This window comes from Diabrotica virgifera, chromosome 1, assembly GCF_917563875.1.
Source record: "Diabrotica virgifera virgifera chromosome 1, PGI_DIABVI_V3a".
NCBI lineage: Eukaryota > Metazoa > Arthropoda > Insecta > Coleoptera > Chrysomelidae > Diabrotica > Diabrotica virgifera.
The window spans coordinates 258,364,249-258,390,771 of NC_065443.1; the positions used below are offsets into that span (position 1 = coordinate 258,364,249).

Sequence of the window (26,523 nt, forward strand, 5' to 3'; positions counted from 1 at the left end):
GGAAAAACACGTCTCTATGCAGCATTTAATTACGGTGAATTTTTATTTGGATGTTTTTGGTGTAAAGTTAAAATCTTTGGAGTTATAGAGCAAAAATTGAAAAAAAAAACACGATTTTCGGGTGCCATTTTGTTTATAAAAAAAGTAGCACACTACCTGCGGACTTTGCATACCTATATTATTAATATATACAATCATAAGATTCTATTCCAGCAATAAAATTGCTGGTAAATAACTTGTCCTTGTATTTTGCTAATTAGCCCAGAGTATTTGTATTCAGCTAAACTTTGATATAAAATTTGTTCCAATCTGTACGGAATTACATTTTGATTTTTGTTATTTTATTAGGCTATTGTATTTCTGCTCTATTGGAAAAATATGTATTTTCTCTGTTTGTAGAAATAGTCTTGATCGTAAATAACTAAATACTTTTTAGATTGTGTCAAGCTTAGTATGTTTCAGTTATAATTTTTGGCGAAAAAATATATGTTACTTTTTATTTTAGGCTTTCCTCAAGAGAACACATTGGGTAGTATGAAAACAATACCCGTACATACATGTAATAAAGAACATGTGAGTCAACCAGTTGACGAAATTATGTTAAAATGTGAAAAACCTAACCGGTGTGAAATTTGTTTTAAGCAGTTTAGTAAGAAAGGTAACTTAAAAAATCATTTGAGAGTGCACACTGGGGAAAAACCTCACAAGTGTGAAATTTGTTTTAAACATTTTAGTGAAGCAGGTAGTTTAAAAAAACATTTGAGATTGCACTCTGGAGAAAAACCTCACCAGTGTGAAATTTGTTTTAAGCTGTTTTCTCGGAAAGATTATTTGAATACACATTTCTTTGTGCATACTGGAGAAACACCTCACAAGTGTGAATTTTGTTTTAAGCAGTTTAGTCAAGCAGGTCATTTGAAACTACATTTGAGAGTGCACACTGGGGTAAAGCCTTACCAATGTGTAATTTGCTTTAAGCAATTTAGTGAAGCAGGTACTTTAAAAAAACATTTGAGAGTGCACACTGGAGAAACACCTCACAAGTGTGAAATTTGTTTTAAGCAATGTATTAAAGCAAGTGAATTAAAAGTACATTTGAGAGTGCACACTGGACAAAAGCCTTACAAGTGTGAAATTTGTTTAAAGCAATTTATTCAAGCAGGTGATTTGAAAAAACATTTGAGAGTGCACACTGGGGAAAAGCCTTACCAGTGTGAAATTTGTTTTAAGCAATTTAGTGAAGCGGGTACTTTAAAAATACATTTGAGAGTGCACTCTGGAGAAAAACCTCACCAGTGTGAAATTTGTTTTAAGCAGTTTACTACAAAAAGTGATTTAAAAACACATTTGAGAGTGCACACTGGAGAAAAGCCTTATACGTGTGACATTTGTCTTAAGAAGTTTTTACAGAAAGGTCAATTGAAAGCTCATTTGATGGTGCACACTGGAGAAAAGCCTTATACGTGTGACATTTGTCTTAAGCAGTTTTTACAGAAAGGTCAATTAAAAGCTCATTTGATGGTGCACACTGGCGAAAAACCTTACCAGTGTGAAATTTGTTTTAAGCGGTTTTCTCGGAAAGGTAGTTTGAATACACATTTGAGATTGCACACTGGAGAAAAATCTTACAAGTGTGAAATTTGTTTTAAACAGTTTTCGCAGAAATGCAATTTGAAAGAGCACATTATGAGATTGCACACTGGGGAAAAACCTTACCAATGTGAAATTTGTTTTCAGCAGTTCGCAATAAAGGATGCTTTCAAAAATCATTTGCTAGTGCACTCTGGAGAAAAATCTCACCATTGTGAAATATGTTTTAAACAGTTTACTCATGCAAACAGTTTGAAAACACATTTGAGACTGCATACTGGAGAAAAACCTCACCAGTGTGAAATATGTTTAAAGCAGTTTCGTCAAGCAAGAATATTGAAAATACATTTAAGAGTGCACACTGGGGAAAAACCTTACCAGTGTGAAATTTGTTTTAAACAGTTTACTCAGGCAAGCAGTTTGAAAACACATTTGAGAGTGCACACTGGAGAAAAACCTTATCAGTGTGAAATCTGTTTTAAGCAATTTGGTCAAGCAGGCGACTTAAAAATACATTTGAGAGTTCACACTGGAGAAAAACCTTACCAGTGTGAAATCTGTTTTAAGCAATTTAGAAAAAAGAGTGCATTGAAATCACATTTGAGAGTGCACACTGCAGAAAAACAGTTGTGAAATATGTTTAAAGCAGTTTGGTCAAGCAAGTGTATTGAAAATACATTTGAGAGTGCACACGGGAGAAAAACCTGATTGTCCAGTGTGAAATCTATTTTAACTAACTACTGGCGCTCTGGAATCTCGCGCAACTACCCGCGCGGTGTATTCTATACACCACATTTATTAATTTCAGATTGAATACATACCAATTGTTTATATTAATATATAGGGATAAAAAACATGAGGCCTTGATTTTTTGATGCATTTTTAATGATATATAAATTAAAATATAAAATTGTTTAAAAAAGACAAAACCTAACAGAAATAACTCAAGGAAAAAAGTAAAAAAAATTGAAATAAAAACTTCACATGTGCTGAACAAATAAAAGTCCTTAAACGCCACTTAATTATACTTAGATTTCTACCCGCGGGGTGAAATTGATTCACCAAACTGTACTGCACTAAGGAAGTGATAAATAGATCAACTAACTCTTTAGCTATCAATGTGCAACTATGTGTGCACCTAGTAAACACATCAGGTTACATAGAGTGTAAAAAGTGGAGAATACAGAATTTGGATTTTATCGCTGTTTTAGTAGAAAAGGTGTATTTTATACACCATCGCGGGTAGTTCAAGGTTAAGCAATTTTGTCAAGCAGGTGACTTAAAAATACATTTGAGAGTGCACACTGGAGAAAAACCTTACCAGTGTGAAATCTGTTTCAAGCAATTTAGAAAAACGAGTGCGTTGAAATCACATTTGAGAGTGCACACTGCAGAAAAACCTCACCAGTGTGAAATATGTTTTAAGCAATTTGGTCAAACAGGTGACTTAAAAATACATTGAGAGTGCACACTGGAGAAAAACCTTATCAGTGTGAAATCTGTTTTAAGCAATTTGGTCAAGCAGGCGACTTAAACATACATTTGAGAGTGTACACTGGAGAAAAACCTTACCAGTGTGAAATCTGTTTTAAGCAATTTAGAAAAACGAGTGCATTGAAATCACACTTCAGAGTGCACACTTCAGAAGAAACACCTCACCAGTGTGAAATATGTTTTAAGCAATTTGGTCAAACAGGTGACTTAAAAATACATTTGAGAGTTCACACTGAAGAAAAACCTTACCAGTGCGAGGTTTGTTTTAAGCAGTTTTCACAAATATCTATACTCCGTCTAATTTACTTACTGTTGCACGTCATCCGTGTCATAGCCCGTGACGTCAAATGATACCAACACGAAATATTTAGGCGGTAGATGTGTTCTTTTTTAGAATCATTTTGCCGGGTACACTGGTATTACAGCCACTATCCTCCGTTTCACGGTCATCTTTCAGTACAGACTCTTACTAAAAGCAGTGTTACCAAAAGACATATTTTAAGCAATTGATATTTTTCTATCCTAAGAAACAAACATCAGTGTTAATATCATATAAATATCTTTCATAGTACCTAACTATGAATTAGTTCAAAATAATAAAACCCACAGATTTTCAAATCAAGATGTTTTGAACTTCTGGAATATTCTATTTAGACGGACTGTAAATTCGTTTACTTAACCTTCGGATGACCAAGCGGGGGAAATTGTGACCCCATCGTATGTTTTTCTTTAATAAATTCAAAAGTATTTTCAACTCATTATTTTTTTATTTGACTTTAATATCATTCTAGATATCCTCATTTTTTGAAATAAAAAAAATCCCTATATTTTACGAATAAAAAATATATTCGGAAGTTGATGTTTAGTAAAATAGCGTCTATTATGTGTAATTACAAGTAGTTTTACGCTAATGACGTCGTATTTGCAAAGTAACAAGACACTTACTCAACATACACACTACACATGACACTAATACTCATGTTGTGACTGGATGAATGACATAAAGTCCACGCCAAAAAAAATTAAAAAAAAAAACTTTATTTTTTTGTTAATTGTCATTTTTGACATTTTTGACCTGGGGTCATTTCCCCCCCTCTTGGTCATCCGTGTAACAAAAAAAGGTTGGTCATCGGAAGGTTAAAACCGGTAACATTGAGCTGCAAGGTTCCATAAGCTTTATATGGGGATATGCTGCTCACACTGCAAAGTGACTGCGAAACGCAGAATAGACATATTTTATTATGCACGCGTAGATATAATATTTAAAGATTTCTATTAATAGATAAATCAAGTTAGTAAAAAATAAGCCGTTTTTCGACATAATTGAAAAGACGAGGTTTGACAGTTGAAATGTGTAGTATGAGATATTACAAAAAGGCTACCTTCTTGGGATTCATCAATTTTTTAGTGGAACAATTTTTAAATAAACAATCAAAACGTCAAACTTAGTTTTGTGCTCATAACTAAAAACTTGTTTATTTAGAGATTTGACGCCAACAGGTAACTTTTTTAGAACCAGAAGATACATCGAATGAGATACGCTAAATGAAAATCGGTTAATAAACAAAAAAGTTATTGTAAAACGGACGACAAAATCACTGGTTTTGAATATTGTTAATAACAGTTTTACTGTTTATTAAAATATGTTTAAATATACCTAAACTTGAGGGCATTATGGTGTTTGAATGGTGTGCAAAAAATGATCCATAGCTGTTAAATAGTTTTCGCAAAATTGAATTTGTTTATAAATTTTTTTGAAAAACAAGCTAATTTCTGAGGCTGGTCCAGTTAATATGGTTGAATGTATCTCAATAATCCGGGGCTCATTTCCTTCGTTAAGATGTATACTAATAGCCTATCAAAAAAAAGTAAAAAAAAATTACATGTACGTACACAAAATTATTTGTTAATAAATAGCAGTTTTTAAGCTTATAAACAATTACAATAATATCGTAGAAATTAGATCAAATTAAATGACAATAAAAAATACGGAAAGCTGGTTAAAATACACCACTTCTAAAAAAAATTTTAGGTCCTACGACCCTTGGGGTCTGAGATAGCCCCTTTTTTTTTTGAAAAAATCACTGTTACGTTAATTAACAACACTAAGATCTGAAATTAACCAATCTTTTATAAGAAAAGTCGAAAGTTTTTAACAAAGTTATTAGCAAGAAAAAATGTTAAAAATTGTTTAAACGGTAGTGTTATAAACAAAGAGTATTTTGCGTTGCGACTAAAGTAAAAAAAAATAATGGGCGTAGCCGAATGAGAATAAATTCGCGGACTACCATTCGCTAGCGCTAGACCGTTGCAGCAAATTTTTAACATTGACAGTATACCGGATTTGAAGCTTAATATTATATTTATATATTTTGGTAGAAACCTGAATTTTATGAATATTATTATATTGCACATTTATTTAGTAAAATTATATTTTAAATTAATAAATTTAAAAAATAACAATAAAGAGGCCACTTCAAAAAAGGTTTATAGATCCCATTAGCTGCTTTGTTTTAGATAATTTTGCAATGAAAATAAGATAAATGTTATTATTTTAATGTGGTACCATAGATAAAAAAAATGGTAAACTTGGTACAGTAGAACCCGATTGGTAGGTATAGGCCATTTTTTCTTCTCTATTTTGAATCCGTGTGTAGTTCAGGCTGTATCGTCGACCCCGTTAGGTAAATTATTCCGATTCGTATTTTTTGCACAAACTTACTCAAAGAAACTTCCTTATAACAAATCCAGAGGGTACCAAGAGCTACCGCGGCCGGAACTATTTTTTCATTAGTTTTATGTTTACTTATAAAAGTTAGGTGACACACTGTTTAGTTTATAATTTTAATCAACGCAGCATTAAAACATAGGTCCGGAAGAAGTTTTCTGGAAAATTTCAAGTCAAAATATGCAAGAGAAAAAGAGTTACGCGATCTTATAGACGAGTGGTACTCCATAAAAAAAAACGCTCATTTCTCGAGATATCAACCACGGTGTGGTGAATGGCTAATTTTGGTCTTACTTTCTTTTTGTTTTTGATGGTGCTGAAAACGAAAATGAGTTTTATTTTAAATTTTCGATGGGGAAACATTGTCAAAATCGCAATTTTACCCTAAAAATAAAAAAAATGAAATCCACGTTTTTCTTAAGATTAAAAGTTACACCACTTTTTTTCTATAAAACATTTTCTCTGTACTCTAGATTTTAACATAAAATTAATAAAACAGCTAAATTTCAAATTTTGTCACTCAACTTTTGCGATTAAACTTTGCAATTCAAGAATCTGCACTTTTTACTTCAAACAATTTATAACTTTATAGCAAGACAGAAATATTGAAGCAGGTCCCATTGTCTTCAGAAAGGTGAGAAATATATACTATAAAAATTTCAGAAAAAAATATTACAATGGAACAGAGTTGTAGCACTTTAAACGCAAAAAACGTGATTTTTTTTTATTTTTAGGGTAAAGTTGCGATTTTGATAATGTTCCTCTACGTAAAATTCAAAACAATCCTAATTTTCGTTTTCAGCACCATCAAAAATATAAAGTATGACCAAAATTAGTATCGGTATCTCGAGAAATAAGCTTTTTTTGGGGTGTGCCGCTCGTCTATAAAGTCACATAACATTTTTCCTATTGCATATTTTAAATTAAATTTTTTTGGAAAACTTCTTCATGAATTATATTTTATTTCTGTGTTAGTTAAAATTATATACTAAAAAGTTTGTCACTCAACTTTTTTAAGTAAATATTAAACAAACGAAATCTGACGACAAAATTTTTAAAAATTAACAACTTCTCTTTTAATGTGTTTAATCATTTTGGACAAATCTCATTGTTATCTAAATGCTTCAAAGATAACACAGTAAAATTTTCAAAAGGAAATATTTACAGCGACCAAAAATACAGCGAGTTAAAATTGAAAAAATCATCAAAATTGATTTTTCGTATTTTTGCATAAAATTTGATTTTTGAACATGTTCCACTAATTCTAGAAAAAAATAAACTCCATATTCGGATTCAGATACCTCGAAAACATAAGTAATGACGAAAATTTGTCATTCACCTTAAAGTTGATTTTTGTGGTCGGTATAACGTAATTTTAGTGGTTCCTGCCGGTCGCCAACCGCGCCCACTATTCAGTCAGTCGACTACGCCCGCTATTTTTTACTTTAGTCGGAACGCAAAATACTCTTTGTTTATAACACTAGTGTTTAAACAATTTTTAACATTTTTTCTTGCTAAAAACTTTGTTAAAAACTTTGACTTTTCTTATAAAAGATTGGTTAATTTCTGCTCTAAGGGTCGGTTGTTCGAACGCTAATCAACAATGATCATTATCAAATAATTAATTACTGTCAATGTCAACTTTGTTTGGGTTGTTAAAAAGTCTGTGGAGTCTATAATCAATTAATATAACAATAATTATTAACATAATTAATAATAAATCTCATAATTGTAATTAATTATGTTTTCAGCAACCCAAACAAAGTTGACATTGACAGTTTTGGTGACAGTAATTAAATATTTGATAATGATCATTGTTGATTAGCGTTCGAACAACCGGCCCTTAGTGTTGTAAATTAATGTAACAGTGATTTTTTCAAAAAAGGGGCAATCTCAGACCCCAAGGGTCGTAGGACCTAAAAATTTTTTTTAGAAGTTGTGTATTTTAACCAGCTTTCCGTATTTTTTATTGTTATTTAATTTGATGTAATTTCTACGAAATTATTGTAATTGTTTATAAGCTTAAAAACTGCTATTTATTAACAAATAATTTTGTGTACTTATATGTAATTTTTTTTTACTTTTTTTTTTAATAGGCTGTTAGCATACACATTAACGAAGGAAACGAGCCCCAGATTATTGAGATACATTCAACCATATTAACTGGACCAGCCTCAGAAATTAGCTCGTTTTTCAAAAAATTTTATAAACAAATTCAATTTTGCGAAAACTACTTATAAGATATGGACCATTTTTTGCACACCATTCAAACACCATAATGCCCTCAATTTTAGGTATATTAAGACATATTTTAGTAAATAATAAAATTGTTATTAACAATATTCAAAAACAGTGATTTTGTCATCCGTTTTGCAATAACTTTTTTGTTTATTAACCGATTTTCATTTAGCGTATCTCATTCATTGTATCTTATTTTTCTGAAAAAGTTACCTGTGGACGTCAAATTTCTAAATAAACAAGTTTTTAAGTTATGAGCAAAATACTAAGTTTGACGTTTTGATTGTTTATTTAAAAAATGTTCCACTAAAAAATTGATAAATCCCAAGATGGTAGTCTTTTTGTAATATGTCATACTACACATTTCAACTGTCAAACCTCGTCTTTTCCGTTATGTCTAGTAAAAACCTAACTTGATTGGCCTATAATGTTAACTTAAAGAAATACACAATAATATTTTTTATTTAATTTGTATAAGTGGGTTATAAAGCGTTTTTATGGAGCACATTTGTTCGGAACACACTGTAACTGTAATCGAACGAAGGTGATATTTTGGAATAAATTGGTAACATTTATTTGAGAGTTGCGGTGATGACACTTCATATTTGTTTTTATTCTTTACTATAAGTATTTGTTTCTTTATATTTACTGTTTTCAATGCATTTATTTTTATGCATTCTTAAAGTGCATCTCAAACAAACAATAAAAAAAATTCAGAACTCGTCAATTATCGGGGGAAATGAGTTCAATTTTGTTACTTGGGGGTTTTTGGGGTCGCTGAAAACGAATATCACGTCAAAAGTGATCTCCGGAGCACCTGGTGCCCAGGGTACCTACTGTTTACCTCTTCTTGTGGAGTTTTCGACAAATTCATTAAAAATTGGTCAAAAATCATTACCTCAGGGTTTTTGGGGGCGCTAACGACGAATATGACATCGGAAGTGATTTCCGGAGTACCTAATAGTGATGTAACGAATGTCATTTTTTTAACATTCGCGAATACGAATGCGAATATCTGCTACCGACATTCGCGAATGCGGATGCGAATGCGAATGTACAGTTTTTTAATAATTTGTTTCTATTTTTGTAATGTTTCCTAAATTTATAATGAAAGGTTAATCGGTATTTAGTGTAAATCAATCTGAATTTTAATCTTTATCACATAATACCAAATAATAAAATAAAGTGAAAGCTGATAATGTGATTATTAGAGGTTAAGTTACCTTTTCTTAATAAAAAAAAGTTGAGATGTGAATAGATTTTGATTTTATTAACCTCATATTATCTTCAAATTATTTTTTTTCCAATATTCATATTCGCAAAACATTCGCACAAACTTCGCGAATGCGGATGCGAATGCGAATATGCAAAAATATGCGAATATTCGCGAATGCGAATACGAATATTCGTTACATCACTACGTAATGCCCAGGGTACCTACTGTTTACCTCGTCTTGTGAAGTTTTTGGCAAAGAATTTATTAAAAAAATAGGCACAAATAATTACTCGGGGGTTTTTGGGGTAGCTAAGGACGAATATGACATCGGAAACGATCTCCGGAATACCTGGTGCCCAGAGTACCTACTTCTTATGTAGTTTTCGGCAAATTCATTAAAATAATAGCCAAATATCATTACTCGGGGGTTTTTGGGTCGCTGACGACGAATATGACATCGGAAGTGATCTACAGAGCATCTGGTACCCAGGGTACCTACATTAAAACTGTTGGAAAAAGTAGTTATTAATATGTAAACTGTAAGTTTAAGCATAGTTTTAAGTTTATGTACACTATGTCATTGTGTCTGACCGTAGTTAGTTATTTAAAAACTTAAAAAGCACCATTTATGATTTTATTCTATATATTAAAATAAAATCCTAATAGGTTATGTGACCAGTTTATGCTACACTGTGCTACAAAAGTGAAGAAAACAAAGATTGTTGAAAACTCTTCACGTGGTGCGTATATTTTGTGGTGTCTAAGATAGACGTGTGTTTTGCTGCTGTTCTATTGAATTATTTTACTCGACGAAATGTCTGAACAAGAAAAAGTTGAAACTAGAACCATTAATAATGTTTTTGTTAGCCCTGGTGCTCCAAATATCGAAAAATTAGATGGAAGACGAAACTACGAAATCTGGCAGTTTCAAATGAAAATGTTTTTGATAGATTATGGTCTATGGAATTGTATTACTGGAAATGATAAAGATCCAGATAAAGACCAAAGAGCGTTAGCCAAACTAAGTTTATCGGTGAAACCAACTTGCTTAGTTCATCTAAGAAAAGCAACTACCTCGAAAGAAGGTTGGGATAACTTAAAAAAGTCGTATCAAAGTACCGGTTTAACTAGGCAAATGTTTCTACAAAGAAAGTTATATCGTGCAAAGGTTGAAGATTTTTCTTGCATTAGTGATTATATATCTGGAATACTTGATATTGTTCAGGAACTTGCAGAATTAAATATAGTGATTAATGATAGTGAAGTTGGGACATTGATGTTATGTGGACTTCCTGACACTGAAGAACAGGTTGTTAATGGATACTGTGCAACACATTCAGTTATTAAAAGTGAAGAAGTCATAACCTTGTTGAATGATATTACTGATCGTGAGAAGTTGAGAGAAAATGGTGACGATAAAGCTTTGTTTACAAAAAATAATTTTATCAAGAAGAAGCCTATTCTTCAGTCTACTACCGAATTCATCCCCACTTGTCACGGCTGCGGAGTCAAAGGCCATATCCGGCCTAAATGTCCCAAGAGGAATTCCAAAAATTGGAAACCTAATTCCAAACCACCAACTGGTAAGGACCAATCCAAGGAGAATCATGGTGAAACTAATAACCTTTTATTTGCTCATACTGATATGTTTATAAGTTCTCCAAATTGTAAAGATTTTTATCTTGATAGTTGTGCTAGTAGACATGTGTCTAATAATAGAGATTGGATGGTAGATTTTGATCCAAATAAAAATTCTAAATTTTGTACAGCTGATAAGGGCACGTTATTGGCCACCGGAGTTGGAAATATTCCAATTGATTTAGTTAATTCACACAATAATTGTATTAGTTCTGGTACAATAACTAATGTTATGTATGCACCCAATGCAGCTGCAAATTTATTATCAGTAAGTCAATTAGCATCTAAAGGTCATATAATTGTGTTTAGTCAAAAAGGTTTTGATGTGTATGACCAGGACAAAGTTAGTATTAAGGGGAATATAAAATTTACAGGTTCTGAATTTGGGGGAATTTATAAGTTAGACACTATTTCTGATACAGAAAATTCTGAAAATGAGAATTTCCCTAGTACATCTAAAGAAACAGTTAATACTTGTAATAATATTGTTGAAGACAATTTAATGTCTGTTAGTAATAAAAGTAATAATAATGTTTCTCTGTGGCATAAGCGCTTAGGACACTTGTGCACAAACAGTTTGAATTTGTTAACTAGTATGGCTAGTGGTATTGATTACCAAAATACTAAAATGCTTCCTTGTACTACATGTATAGAAGCAAAGCAGACCAGAAAGAGTTTTCCAAAAGGTCAAGCTAGATGTGCTACCTCCAAGCTAGAGTTAGTGCATGGAGACTTAGTAGGTCTCATGCCAGAAAAAAGCTGGGGAGGGGCAAGATTTGTTTTTATGTTGACTGATGATTATACTCGTAAAACTTTTGGATATTTACTTAAGTTTAAGAGTGAAACTTTTTCCAAGTTTCAAGATTTTAAAAGACTCGTTGAAAATCAAACGGGGCTTAAAAAAATGCTTCAGGAGCGATAACGGTTTAGAATTTTGTAATGCTCAGTTTAAGAGCTCTATTTAAGGATTCAGGAATAATACAAGAAACTACAGTTCCATACACTCCTGAACAAAATGGTGTACAGGAGCGTGCCAATCGCACGGTAGTAGCAAAAGCTAGGGCTTTGCTCACTGATTCTGGTTTACCTAAAGCTTATTGGGGAGAAGCAGTGGCTACTGCAATATATTTAAAAAATCGTAGCCCCACTACAGCTGTTAATGGTACTCTTCCTGAAGAATTATGGACTGGTTCCAAGGTTGATTTGAGTCACTTAAGAGTATTTGGATGTAAAGCTTATGCTCATATACCTAAGAATTTTATAGGTAAATTTGTTGTTAAATCTAAACCCATGCTTATGGTAGGGTATTGCGAACATACTAAAAGCTATAGATTAGCTGACCCCAATTGTAGAGAAAAAGTAGAAAAATGCAGAGATGTTGTATTTTTTGAACACGTAATGTATGGAAAGAATTCTGTTTCAACTCAACCTGAGGTTATAATAGAATCAACACCTCGTATTGAGGAATTTAATTAAAATGTTGGTGATGAGTCTGTAATTGATGAATCATTAACTATCACTCATGATTATTCAAATGACACTGAAAATCAGGAGTCAATTGATGATTCAGAAGTAGATTGTACTGATGAATCCACTGGCGGATCCAGGGGGGGTGTCACGGGGTCATGACCCCCCCCCCCATAATTGTAAACCCACGTATCCTAGGGTTGGTAAGACTAAGTGACCTTGCATAAAAGGAAGGTAATTAAATCACCCTCAAGACCCATGACCCCCCCCCAAACAACATTTCTGGATCCGCCACTGGTTACAAAACTATTTGTTTTCTGAACGTCTGCAGTCAACTTACCGTGTACCGGTAGCTTTATAGCCTATTAGAGTGTTTTACGTCTTTGCGATTTTGCGAATACATACTAGGTTTTTAACTTTTGATGTCAAATATCTCTGGTTCCTTAGATGATCGAAGGTCCAAATTTTTACAGTAGTTGTAGATAGATAATATCTAGTCCCGCGTAAAGTTTTATTGAAAAATGTACAAAAACAAGTAAAACAAAAAATTAAATCTAAACTTTTTTGGGTTTTTTTTGTAAGAGTATTTAAAAAAAAATTAAAATAAATGTTTCTTTTACTCTATCTTTACAAAAATCTACGCGGGACTAAACAATACATGTAGTTTCAAAATAAAACAAAAATTAGGTCTCTAAGTGCTTTGGTTACAGAGCTATGTGACATAATGTTAACATTGTCGTTAAATGGGACTTTGGGTGCCCTTAAACTGTAAAGTGAGAACATTAAGAAATTAAACATATTGAATTGAATATAAACAATTGAACTACATGCACATTAAATACATGATATCCAATATATAAAAAATATGACTACAAAAAAAATTCTTTAGTCTCTGATGAACAACAGGTTCGTCATCAGAACTAACTAACTGTTAGGTAACATAATCAGTTAACCAATCAGGTGGATGTCTCTCCCTGAATGGCCTTTTCCTATCCTCCGATTCATCCAGTGGCGGATCCAGAAATGTTGTTTGGGGGGGGTCATGGGTCTTGAGGGTGATTTAATTACCTTCCTTTTATGCAAGGTCACTTAGTCTTACCAACCCTAGGATACGTGGGTTTACAATTATGGGGGGGGGTCATGACCCCGTGACACCCCCCTGGATCCGCCAGTGTTTGTAACCATGGAAATTTTATACTATAATGTGTTATATGTTATATACCATTGGAAAGAGAAGATTTCAGAGAATAATTTTCAATCATAACCCAAAAAACTTAAAAAATTCTATTGTTGGACTTTGGGTGCCCTTAAGGGAGAGTGTTGGAAAAAGTAGTTATTATTAAGGTGATACAGTAGCGATCAACAGGTAGCCAAAACGCGTTCCAAGATTGCGGCTGTAATTTTGAATATTTTTTCGAGATATTTGGTACACGTATTCGTAATATAATAAAGAATGGCGGTACAGAGCCCAATTTGAAAAATATGTGGAATATTAATATGTGGAAATGACTCTGTAATTAAAAACAAAATTAAAAAAACGAGCCTGTACCGCCATTAAGAAGAACAAAAAAATACACTTTCTTCAAATAAACTTTTTTATCCGATGCCTAGATTTTGTGTAATTTTGGAACTGCTAATGAAATAAAAAAATTTAGTAGTTCCAAAATGACACAAAATCTAGGCATCGGATAAAAAGTTTATTTGAAGAAAGTGTATTTTTTTGTTCTTCTTAATGGCGGTACAGGCTCGTTTTTTTAATATCGTATTTAATTACAGAGTAATTTCCACATATTAATATATTTTTCAAATTGGGCTCTGTACCGCCATTCTTTATTATATTACGAATACGTGTGCCAAATATCTCGAAAAAATATTCAAAATTACAGCCGCAATCTTGGAACGCGTTTTGGCTACCTGTTGATCGCTACTATTTCCTCTTAATATGTAAACCGTAAGTTTAAGCATAGTTTTAAGTTTATGTACACTATGTCATTGTGTCTGACAGTAGTTAGTTATTTATATATTAATTTGTCATGTAGAAGTTTTTCATTAAAAACTTAAAAGCACCATTTATGATTTTATTCTATATATTAAAATAAAATCCTAATAAAAACATTAGTCAAAATTCATTACTCAGGCGTTTTTGGGGTCTCTGACGACGAATATGACATCGAAAGTGATCTCCGGAGTACCTGGTGCTCAGGGTACCTACTGTTTATCTCGTGACAAATATTTTTTTAATGAATTTGCCGAAAGCTCCAGAAAACGAGGTAAACAGTAGGTACCCTGGGTACCAGGTACTCCGTAGATCACTTCCGATGTCATATTCGTCGTCAGTGACCCAAAAACCCCCGAGTAATGATATTTGGCTGATTTTTTAATGAATTTGCCGAAAACTCGGCACCAGGTACTCCGGAGATCGCTTCCGATGTCAGATTCGTCGTTAGTGACCCCAAAAACCCCCGAGTAATTATTCGTAACTAATTTTTTAATAATTTTTTTGCCGAAAACCCCACAAGACGAGGTAAACAGTAGGTACCCTGGGCACCAGGTACTCCATCATATTCGTCGTTAGCGGCCCCAAAAAACCCCCAAGTAATGATTTTTGACTAATTTTTAATGAATTTTCCGAGAACTCCACAAGACGAGGTAAACAGTAGGTATCCTGGGTACCAGGTACTTCGGAGATCACTTTTGACGTCATATTCGTTTTCAGCAGCTCCAAAACCTCCGAGTAATAAAATTGAACTCATTTCCGGCGATAATTGACGAGTTCTAAATTTTTTTTATTGTCTGTTTGAGATGCACTTTAGGAATGCATTTTTTGTATGCAATTTTTCAATATTATATGATGGCTCCGGTTCACAAAGTTTACTGGCGCATTCACGAATCGAATGCAAAAATAATTGTTAAGATCCGTCTTGTCCTTTTTTTTTTTCGGAGGTAAGGCGGATTCTAGTGCTTTATTGCTTCTCCTATCTACAAATATGTAAATATAAAAAGTAAATTATACAAATGTAAAAATATAACACACCCAGTAAATTTAACATATATATTAACACAAATTAATAATTTAGAATTAATGCAAATATTTATAGATCATATCGATGGCTCAGTGTGAAAACCTCGTATCTCATTTTTTTTCGAAAATGACATTTTGGTGGTTTTAGTTTGAAAACCTTGTATCTCACGATTTACAACTGTTAGAAAAATTCCAAATACACTAGACTATTTTCTACAGCCGAAAAAAGAAACCACGTATATCAATTGCTCTCTTGATTTAGTGTGAATACCACGTATATTTATAACAAAGAATTTGGTACTTAATTTGGAGTGTTTGTTTGAGAGATTCGACTTGCAGAAATGTTTTTTGTGAACAACAAAAGGTAGTCCGGCATATAGAAACATTTTATGAACCTTAAATCAAAAGATTTGTATTGTATCGACCTAGTATTTGGAGGTGTGCAATAAGCTATGAAAAATGAAAACCTCATAAATAATAATAAACACAACCTCATTTGAGATGAAAAACACGTATATCAAGATATACGAGGTTATCATAGTTACTTGGGCAAAGGCTCTATATACTGTAAGGATATTTACGTGTTTTTCATAGTTAATATTTGTATTTTCAATTTAATAGCAACATTTAACACTTTTAGTTCTGTGCCAATATCAGATATTTGTCTCAATGTGCTCAAATTAAACATACGTAACATAATTTTTGTTTTTAGGTTATATTATGCAGAAAATAAGTTTTTTTCCTCTCCTGTAAAATTGTAATTTAATGAGATACGAGGTTTTCACACTAAGCTATCGATATTACAAATATAAAAATCAAATTGTAAACTAACTAACGTCAAGATAGAAATTAAAATGGATTATAATAAAATATATAAGTAAACCTATGCTTTTACTGAATGTAGTATCCCCACTGACCAGTGGTCAATCCTTATAAATTAAGTAGGATAAAAAATATTAAGTAGATAGGCATAGGAAAATATATTGTAAAATAAATGACCAAAATTTGTGTATCGACCAATGAGCCTTGAAGGGCCCGTAGTAAGAAAAAAAAGTGAAATTTGTTTAAAACAGTTTGCTAGAAACAATCATCTGAATGATCACAAATACGGTCACACGTCATTTTAAAAAGTTTACTCGAGCAAACGGTATGAAAACACATTTGAGAGTGCACATTGGAGAAAAACCTCGCCAGTGTGAAATATGTTGAAATATGTTTTAAGTAATTTGGTCAAGCATTTGAGAGTGCACACTGGAAATAAACCTTTATGTGAAATTTGTGTAAATATATTTATTCATGCAGGTTGTTACGGTTCAAAGGTCTTTTCCTCAAAGTTCTTGTATAATTAACAATGAATATCGAATTTTGATAAAATGTATAACAAGTTGTATAGCTATTAGGCCTATTTAACGTTTAAATAGTATCGGCAATAGTAAATTATCATCATCATCAGTAGCTCGACAACCCTTTTTGGGCCCTGGCTTGTTCTAGGATTTTCCGCCATTCTGTTCTGTTCCTTGCTTTGTTCTTCCAGTGGATAATCTCAAGTGTTTTCAGATCTTGTTCCACTTGCTCCATGTATCTAAGTTTGGGTCTTCCCTTTGACCTTCTCCCTACTGGTGTTTGCTTCATTATGTGTTTTGGTGTTTCGGTCTCCAACATTCGTTCAACATGGCCCATCCAGCGCAGACGTCCGATCTTTATGAATGTTATGACGTCGGGTTCGTTGTATGCTGCGTATAGTTCAAAATTATATCTTCTGCGCCATACGTCATTTTCTTTCACCCCCTTATATATGTGTCTAAGGATTTTTCGTTCAAACGTACCTAATAAGTTCTCATCGCTTTTCGTCAGTGTCCATGTCTCTGATCCATATATAAGGACCGGTTTTATCACGGTTTTGTATATTTTGCATTTGGTTTTTCTCGTGATGTTGTTAGATCTTAGATGTTTAATGAGTCCATTATATGTTTTATTAGCAATATGTATTCTTCTCTTAATTTCTTCGCTGACATTGTTATCTGCGGTAACTAGTGAACCTGATATGTAAAATTTTTTACGCTTTCGATGTTATAGTCTCCTATTGTCAGATTCTGTAGGTTTCTTTGGCCTGTCGATTTGCTGGTCTTCATGTATTTGGTGGCAATAGTAAATACCCACATTTTATTTTGATTGGGCCAAGTCAAGGTTTACGTCAGGTGCGAAATAGATAATTAATTTTAGGTCTTGGTCTTCGTTGATTGCTTTGAGTAAAGTAAAAGCATGTTTTTGTAAACAGATCAGCCTTCGGTCCAAATGTCCGTATATTGTCAAAAATTACATTTTGGATTATTCTAAAGATTACTTCAGTTTTATGGACCATAATATGGACTTAGTTTTCCGATTTCTTGTTGGATGTGGATTGTAGAATCTAATCTCTGCAAAAGCCTTCGTTAGCCGATTTTTTGTATGAAGAAGAAAACCCACGTGTTGCTTCCGCATGGAAGTTCTTCCAGAAGTTCGTATAGAAGTATAGAGGCTGTGAATTATATTGCAAATATTAGTTGGAGACCTTTATCCGCTGCCGCAAGTCGCATGTTAAGCATATTTATTCCGATTGGATGTTTGCCGAAACGCAAAGTAGTGAGATCTTTTTTGGATGCAACTTTTTTTTATTTGGTTCTTTGTAAGAATTTTGATAGTGTACAGACTTCCAATTTTTGGGAACTCAAGGTTAGTGATATTATTTATATCTACTTTTCCGTAGAAAAGACTATTCTTTTGTTTTTTTTTTGAGAGACACTTCAACCCTCCCTGGTTTATCTGTTCCTAAGATAAATAATATTTTATTACTTCTTTAAAGTCATATAAACATAATTATAACAGTTTTATTTTAAAATAATGTAAAGAGCTCTTAGGGACCTACTTATTTGAAACCTCTTGGAGGTGACTTTTGTCAATTGTTTTTCTTTTATTTAAACATTGTAACTGTATAGAATGGAAACACCAAATAGCGATAAAGGTATTTATTGATAGAACCGACACTAGGGTATTTGTACCCCGGGAGAACTGTTGAACACTGACGTTACCGGAACGCGTTTAGTTGAAGACTGATGAAGACTCTCTCTCTAGGCGAGATTTGCCTGCGTGATTTGTATATCTAATCAAGGTAAATAATTCTACTTTCGTCAGCACTTTCGTATCATTTTCAAATTATATTGTTGATAATTGACCAATTTGTATCTAAACTAATAATCCACATGTGTGAATATAACAACAAATAAATTCGTGCGATCTACTGGGTGATATAATTATTCTGTTCAATATCGGATATGAATTCTGAATATTTGTTATTGGACAGTAACTATATATTATATTGCTGTTTAATAAACAATATATTATATTTTGGTAATAAATTTATATGTATTTACTTATTTATTTAATTTATAATTCTCACATGTTTTTGCTGGCGCCCTTTTTTGTTAGATATTCCTAGAATCTACTTTGAATAAATCATTTTAGGCCAGACTAAAATGATTCCTTCCTGTGTTTTCTAACCCACCCCAGAAAAGTCTCAAATCTCTATGGCCTGACTCTTAATTATTGCTGTTTTTTCTTAGTTAGCTATAGTTGTTACAACGAAAGTGTCTTCCTTGGTAACAAGGTGATTTGAAACAATATTTGAGAGTGCGCACTGTGGAAAAGCCTGTGTGAAATTTGTTTTAAGCAATTTGGTCAAAGGTGACCTCAAAATACATTTGAGAGTGCACACTGGAGAAAACCTTATAAGTGTGAAATTTCTTTAATTCAAGCAGCTGATTTGAAAAAATATTTGAGAGTGCACACTGGGAAAAAGCCTTACCAGTGTGAAATATGTTTTAAGCAATTTGGTCAAACAGGTGACCTAAAAATACATTTGAGAGTGCACACTGGAGAAAAACCTTATAAGTGTGAAATTTGTTTAAATACGTTACAACATCGGTATTTGTATTTATGATACTTTCCCTTTACTAAAATTTGTGATTTTTTATATCTAATTGTTTTATTTAAGTCAAGAATAGCCACAGTTATAGGTACCTACCGGCATGATACTATAAATAACGAGATAGTATCTTCCCGTAGCTCAAATACGTCCGAGTTCGCGCATGATGACGTAACTGGAGACCGGAAGTTGAATTTGAATTCTTGTTCAAATTAAATGGGATTTTTCTGTGACGAAATTATTCAATTAGCAACATAAAATTAAACTCCAATGTATTCGAAAAAAATTTAGTGTCGATATCCCTGTCAAAATAACTTACATAAATAAAATATAAAATACACTTAGCTTACAACCGCAAACAATTCAAACTAATCGGACATTACGAATGATTACGAACCATTACGAACTTGCCGGTCTCCAGTTACGTCACGACTTCAGGATGTGCAATATATTATCTTGTTATTTATAGTATCATGCCTACAGGTCACTCTTTATAGTAATAACTTTTCAGTTGCATATTTAAATACATCTACGAAAAAGGTACTACATATTTGATTCATTCATGCCTTACAATGTGAATTTTTAAAGTGGTTAATATAGCAAAACTTTATTATTTATATGCCCATTTCGCCGATTCTAGTTCATATAGGCAACCCAAATTACATGGCACAAAGTAGTGGGTCAGGAGCTAGATTCCGTGCACTGTAGATATCTACAGTCGCTTTCTATCGATGTCAATTGTCGTGAAAATATTTGAATTTTTAGCTTTAATTGAATTATTTTCTAGTTTTGCTAGGTTATACTCTAATTGATGCTGAAGTGACACTTAGTAAAAAAAGAAAATATTTAAATTAAAACTAAAAATTCAAATATTTTCACGACAATTGACATCGATAGAAAGCGACTGTAGATATCTACAGTGCACGGAATCTCAGTGCAGGACTTAGAATCAAGTTTTACATGACGCTAGCCGGAATGGCGTTACGGGTGTTTTTATATCAATGGGCGTTACCTCACAGACATGTGTCTGTCGTTGGTCTTCTTCTTTTACATTCTAAACATAATATATTACACATTCGATATGATAAAAATTGTTATTTTAGGGACGCTGGACTTACGTATTTTACATTTCTTACAAATACTATTCTTATAAATAATAACTCAATCTTCATTCTCTTGAGAATTAACATAATCCCTTTTATGGTCATTTAGATAGGTACTTACTAGTATTTCAAACAAATGCAAATTTCTTTACCAGTTTAGTCCAAATGAATGAACGTTTAGTATACCGGGTGTCTTATAACATTTTTTTCTGAACTCAATCATTTGGCCAAAAAACGAAAATACATTTTGGTATGCAAATTGAAATCTTACAACTATGTATACAAAATGTAAAGATATACATAGTCATAATTCAAAAATAGTTGCCCCATGGGCCTTTAGTATTTACATTAAACCTTGTCTTCCTCCTCAACAAACAAACAAATTCTTGTTTTGTTTGATATTCACACATATAGGGTGGTATAACTATTTTGCAGGTGTCTACTGTCTGACCTAAATTGCTGGTTCCAATAACCTGTCACAAACAGTTCTTGTACAGTGACGTGAGATTAGTTAATTTTATGAAAATAAAAGTTCGCTTATATGGAGAACAATTTTTTTTGGAAACGGTTAACTGTAGAAAAAAATGTTATAGGACTTTTTTGTTCTACATTGTGTATTATATCCATACCTTAAAGGAACGCACTATTTTCGGGGACACCCTGTATATTAATGAGAATTTACCTCTAGCAGGTCAAGAAAGGATTAAGAACTGTCGTCAATAAATACAAAGTACGATTGAGAGCGAAATGTGCCGATCGTAAGTTCCAATACGTGGCATCGATGCTGTCGTTAAGAGGATTAAATTCTAATATTAAAATATATGTACGTGCTGCCATCTATTCAAAGAATTGTTAATTAGTTAGTTTATTTAATTGCCGCATTTTGACTGCGGCGTGCACATACCTCCTTAAACATAGGTATTTAGCATGGTACAATAAACTTTCATGGGGGAATTTATTGTACCATGGGTATTTAGGATGCAATTACAGTAAAACCAATTTGTCTGCAACCGTGAGGAGAAGAGATAACAGACGTTCGTTTATGCACTGCCAGTGACCTTGAGGGAGAGCTGCGACCGACTAAGTAAAATGCATGACTAGGGATCTTCGTAATTTCTAGATTCGCCAAAACAAGTTTTAAAATTTATAATAATATTTTTATATTAATAAAATAATTTTGATTTTTTTTTAAGTTTAATACTCCGTCCATGTATCCAATGGCACTAAAGACCAAGTCGGACCTTTGCCTACTTAAATAAGGTTCTCCAAATATTGTATCTTTAATTTATCTGTAATTATTATTGTTATCTGTAATTTATAGTATCATGTATCGATCTAGAGCTGTTCATTTCCATGAACGAGTTTTTAGGATGTTTTGGCATAATCATTTACTTCGTCCTACATCTTGTCTTTGATCTTTCAACTAGTCTTTTTTCCTTGCATTCTTGCGTGTTCGTATATTTCTTTTTGTTCCAACACAACGAAAAACCGTTATGTAACGATCCGGTTACTATAAAATAATACGTTCCATGGGTTATTTCGTTTATTGCGCAGGAGGGTGATCGTTACATGACGGCTTTTCATTATGTTGGAACAAACCACGGGAACAAACAGTAAAAGTGGTCTATTATCGGACTACCTCCAACGTTGCCAATTTTCTCAGTCCACACTTCACATGTTAGCTTTAGGCAGGCTTTAGGTGGCTGTGCCACGATTATGCCCATGATCATAAGACGTTTGACAGCTGACAGGTGTTTGGCAAAGGGGAAAGGGAAAAGACAAGTGAATGGTGAATGAGGAAAAATTCAACAAATAGCTTTTTTGGTTTTATGCAGTTTTATGTGTTAAATAATTTTAGATCAACAAAACCGAAGTTAAACAAATGGAAGTCGAAGTAAAACAAGAAGTTGCTGATGAGACGTCTCAAGCGGAAATATATTATAATGCTGTTTTTGGTCCTTTTGATGTTTGTAAAAGTGAAATTAAAGAAGAACCACTAACAGAAAGTACAGCCCATACATTCGAATATGTCGATTTAAAGAACATTCCCATAAAGACCGAATTAGAACAAGAGGAACATAAACTTATTTCATTTAAAGAAACACAAACAAATCCACATGGTAAGTAAACCACAAAAGTACTATGTAGTAAGTATATTATTTATGGGTTGAAGTTTTATGAACCTGAAGTGTATAATACCAATGCATTCTGCTTCATTTTCATGAAAGCATTATGTTAGTACGTACTCAACTTTCATTTTTATGTATTTTATATTACATTGGGTCGGGGCGGACTAAAGCACATAAGTCAAAATTTGGTTTTCTGCATAAATGAGCGCATTTCAGTACAACTCATTAAATGACCAAGAAGCACATTGAAAATTGTACCTTTTTAAGGGAAGCTAAAGTCCAAAAATTGTATTTTTTAAGTTTTTTGGGTTATGATTGAAAATTATTCTCTGAAATCTTCTCTTTCCAACGATATATAATACATTATAGTATAAAATATTCATGATTACAAAATTATTTGATTTTTGGACATCTACACTCAATTAACGTATACCGGTAGCTTTATTGCCTATTAAGAGTGTTTTATGCTTTTGCGATTTCCTGAATACTAGGTTTTTAACTCTTTATGTGAAATATCTCTGGATCCTTAGATGATAAAAGGTCCAAATTTTTACAGTAGTTGTAGATAGATAATATTATCAAGTTCCATATAAAGTTTTATTGAAAAATGTACAAAAACAAGTAAAATAAAAAATGAAATCTAAAGTTTTTTAGGTTTTTTTGTAAGAGTATTTTAAAAAAATTTAAAATAAATGTTTCTTTCACTTTACTTTTACAAAAATTTATGTGGGACTAAACAATAGATCTAGTTTCACAATAAAAAAAATTAGCTCTCTAAGTGCTTTGGTTACAGAGTTATGCGACATAGTGTTAAGAATGTCGTTAAATGGGACTTCGGGCGCCCTTAACACATTCATGGACACAATTGCATATGAAGTCATTTACTCCATAAGAAGATGGTTGCATGTGGTTACATGTGAAAAGTATCCGTGAATGTGTTAACATACATTTACATTACTGTTTTGATAGCCACTAAATCACTTGAGAGCAAACAGTAGCGATCAACAGGTAGCAACAAACGCGTTCCAAGATTGCGGCTCTAATTTTGAATATTTTTTCGAGATATTTGGCACACATATTCATAATATAATAAAGAATGGAGGTACAGAGCCCAATTTCAGAAGTATGTGGAAATTACTGTATCACTAAATAAAATATTGAAAAAAGGAGCCTGTACTGCCATTAAGAAAGACAAATACACTTTCTTCAAATAAACTTTTTTATCCCGTGCCTAGATTTTGTGTCACATTGGAACTACTAAAAATCGATTTTTTTATAACAAGAAATCGAACGTCACCGACTTGGCAACATTTCGCGCCTATGTGTATAAAAATTATTGTTTTTGATAGTATAAACGTCACTGTCAGTGTCGAATTACCGACGCACTGTTGCCTCACTTTTGAAAGTTCGCAGAACTTTCTCAGTCTTGGACCGCATTTGTTGCTACCTGTTGATCGCTACTGTGTGCTCTTAACTTGACTTATGTCATAAGGTACCACAACTAGAAATGGCGTCAGTATATGACTTATGTTATAATGTAGGATGTGTATTACTTTTTCATTAGACAACTATTATTACAACTACTAATAAACTCAGACATTCAGCCCTCTGATGAATCACTCACGTTACATATAACATAAGGTTATCCTGTGGTTAAGTTATAATCCTCAAATTGGTGTAATGTATCATATTTAACTTAACTAGTTGCATTGTTTCCTGACAGTTCTTGAGTTATCTGATATATCAACTGTCACTTTATCACGCGACGTTAAACCTCAAGTTATGAGATAACTTTCTAGTTATGTAAGGATGTGGGATGTGTAAAGGTTCATCTTTTGACTTGTGTTTAGATAGAAATCAAGTGAATATTCAACGAAGAATGCTTCTTCAGGCTGTCCTAGGATTTTGTGCTGCATGTTATTAATTTAATATCAAATATGACGCAGTACAAAATTAACTATAAAAAAAATAGACCTCAAGTAACAATTAAAAGCCTGTAGGTAATAATAAGATTAAAACAGGTTCAGAACAACAAGGTTGTTTACTGAAGGCCGTCTAGAGAACACACGTTTTTGTTGTTAACATGTTTTTTGCGGTTTTTAGTTGAGAAAAACACCCAATTATTGGCTGAAATTCATATCTCTAGATTAGTCTAGATGCATAAAAATCGGCAGTTTGTTTTTAATGTATTAGTAAAAATTCCCAAATCTTTACAAATGCTTGGTTTTATAAAAAGATGCACTAGAGACTTTCAGAATTTAATTAAAATTAATTAAACTTTAATTAACATTAATTAAATTTAATTAAAAACATTAATTGAATTAATTACTCTGCGATTCAATAATATTTTCCGGTGTGCATCGCTTTACGATTTCACAGACAAAAAAAGAAATTGAGAATAAAAGTTGACAATAATTTACATGTTTTCCTCAAAACTGCTTTTTTCAAAGGCTGTAGATATTGTAACTCAAAAACTAATATTGACTAACCCACCTGGAATTTTGTATATATTTTCTTTAGACATTCCTTGAGGTAACGTTGTCGAGATATTTTTTGTTTTATGCTTATTTTTTGTTTAACAATATGTTGATTTTCATCATTGTTTTGCAAAAAAATTAGTTATTTTGACTTTTGAGTGATACCAAAAAGTCAAAAGTGAATAAAACTAAAAAACTTGACAGCGTTACCTTGAGAAACTCATGAATTATTAACTATTTTTGAATTTTTTGTTTACAATGACGAATTTTTTTCCACCACAAAATTCATTGTTTTTTGAAGTGTCTTTAAAAATTTGCCACCATTGGCTTATTTTTCCTTTATTTTTTTTTAATGATCTATGACAGCGGTGCTCAAAGGGTCGATCGCGATCGACCGGTCGATTGCCAAAGTTTTTGAAGTCGATCGCGGAGCTGTAAGCAGTTCATAGCAAGTTTGAAAGATGCTTCGCTGATTTTAAAAAACTGACAGATATTGTAACATTCATGTCTAATCCATTTTCTTGTGAATACTTGGAAAAATTTGTCACTGAAATATCCATTACTTTCAATACGGAGATCATTTCTGTCCAAAATGAGATACTGAAAATAATTTCGTATATATACCTTAAGTCTAGAGCGACCAATATGATATTTTGATCTTTTATAATGTCTGACAAATATTCATCTTTGAGGCAAGTATATCTGCAGCTCACAGCATTCTTTGCATCAACGTACTTGTGCGAGTCTGTATTTTCCCAAATAAAGGTAGTGAAATTAAAGTATCATAATCGACTGACCAGTAGAAGGTACAGTCAAGGCCAGCAAAATTAAATGAACTATAGCTAGGGTTACCATAATTTATTAAGGCCAAATCCGGACAGGGGTAATCCAAGGAAAAAAACATATCCTTGCCCTTGCCTTTTGACACCCCCAAAGTTAGTATTGGTATCATCAGAACAAAGGCAAACTACTTTTGAATCAATAGAGTACTTTTTAATACATTTTAAAACATGTTCTACTAAAAGATCATATGTTTCACCCGGAAGTTCATCAAAAAATAAAAGTTTCATGTTGACACCTTCATTTTGCTTAAAATAACGAACACATACCGGAGTCAGTTTGATTTCATTTCTGTTTGAACTATCATTTGTAACCGTAATGAAATTTGTATCTTTGAGATCTTTGATTAATTTGTTAAATATGTTTTTTAAGTAATTTGTTTAGTAAAGAAAAAATCCGGACATTTCTCATATCCAGACACCAATCCGGACATTTCTTTCAAATCTGGACTGTCCGGACGAAATCCGGACGTGTGGTAACCCTAACTGTAGCCCACTCCTCAACACAAATAGTTGCATATGCAGATAATATAGTTCTTTTAGCAGTAACAATCCAGGGCAAGGAAGCACGGAAAAGAGGTCCAAAAATTAACGAAGGAAAAACAAAATATCTATTTTGCT

The 26,523-nt window shown here is 32.5% G+C and overlaps 1 protein-coding gene across 2 annotated transcripts in view; it reads left to right on the forward strand.

Moving 5' to 3' along the window:
- Positions 1 to 26,523, forward strand: part of LOC126883738 (zinc finger protein 883-like) — a 70,600-nt gene that overhangs the window by 23,815 nt on the left and 20,262 nt on the right. The window contains exons 1-2 of one of the 2 annotated variants that reach the window (XM_050649412.1): positions 505 to 658; positions 22,316 to 22,577. In XM_050649412.1, coding sequence (XP_050505369.1) covers positions 22,340 to 22,577 — 238 coding nt within the window. In that variant the 5' untranslated portion in view covers positions 505 to 658; positions 22,316 to 22,339. Of the gene's footprint in view, positions 1 to 504; positions 659 to 22,315; positions 22,578 to 26,523 lie in introns of those variants that run through there. The other variant, XM_050649404.1, reaches the window with a different exon arrangement.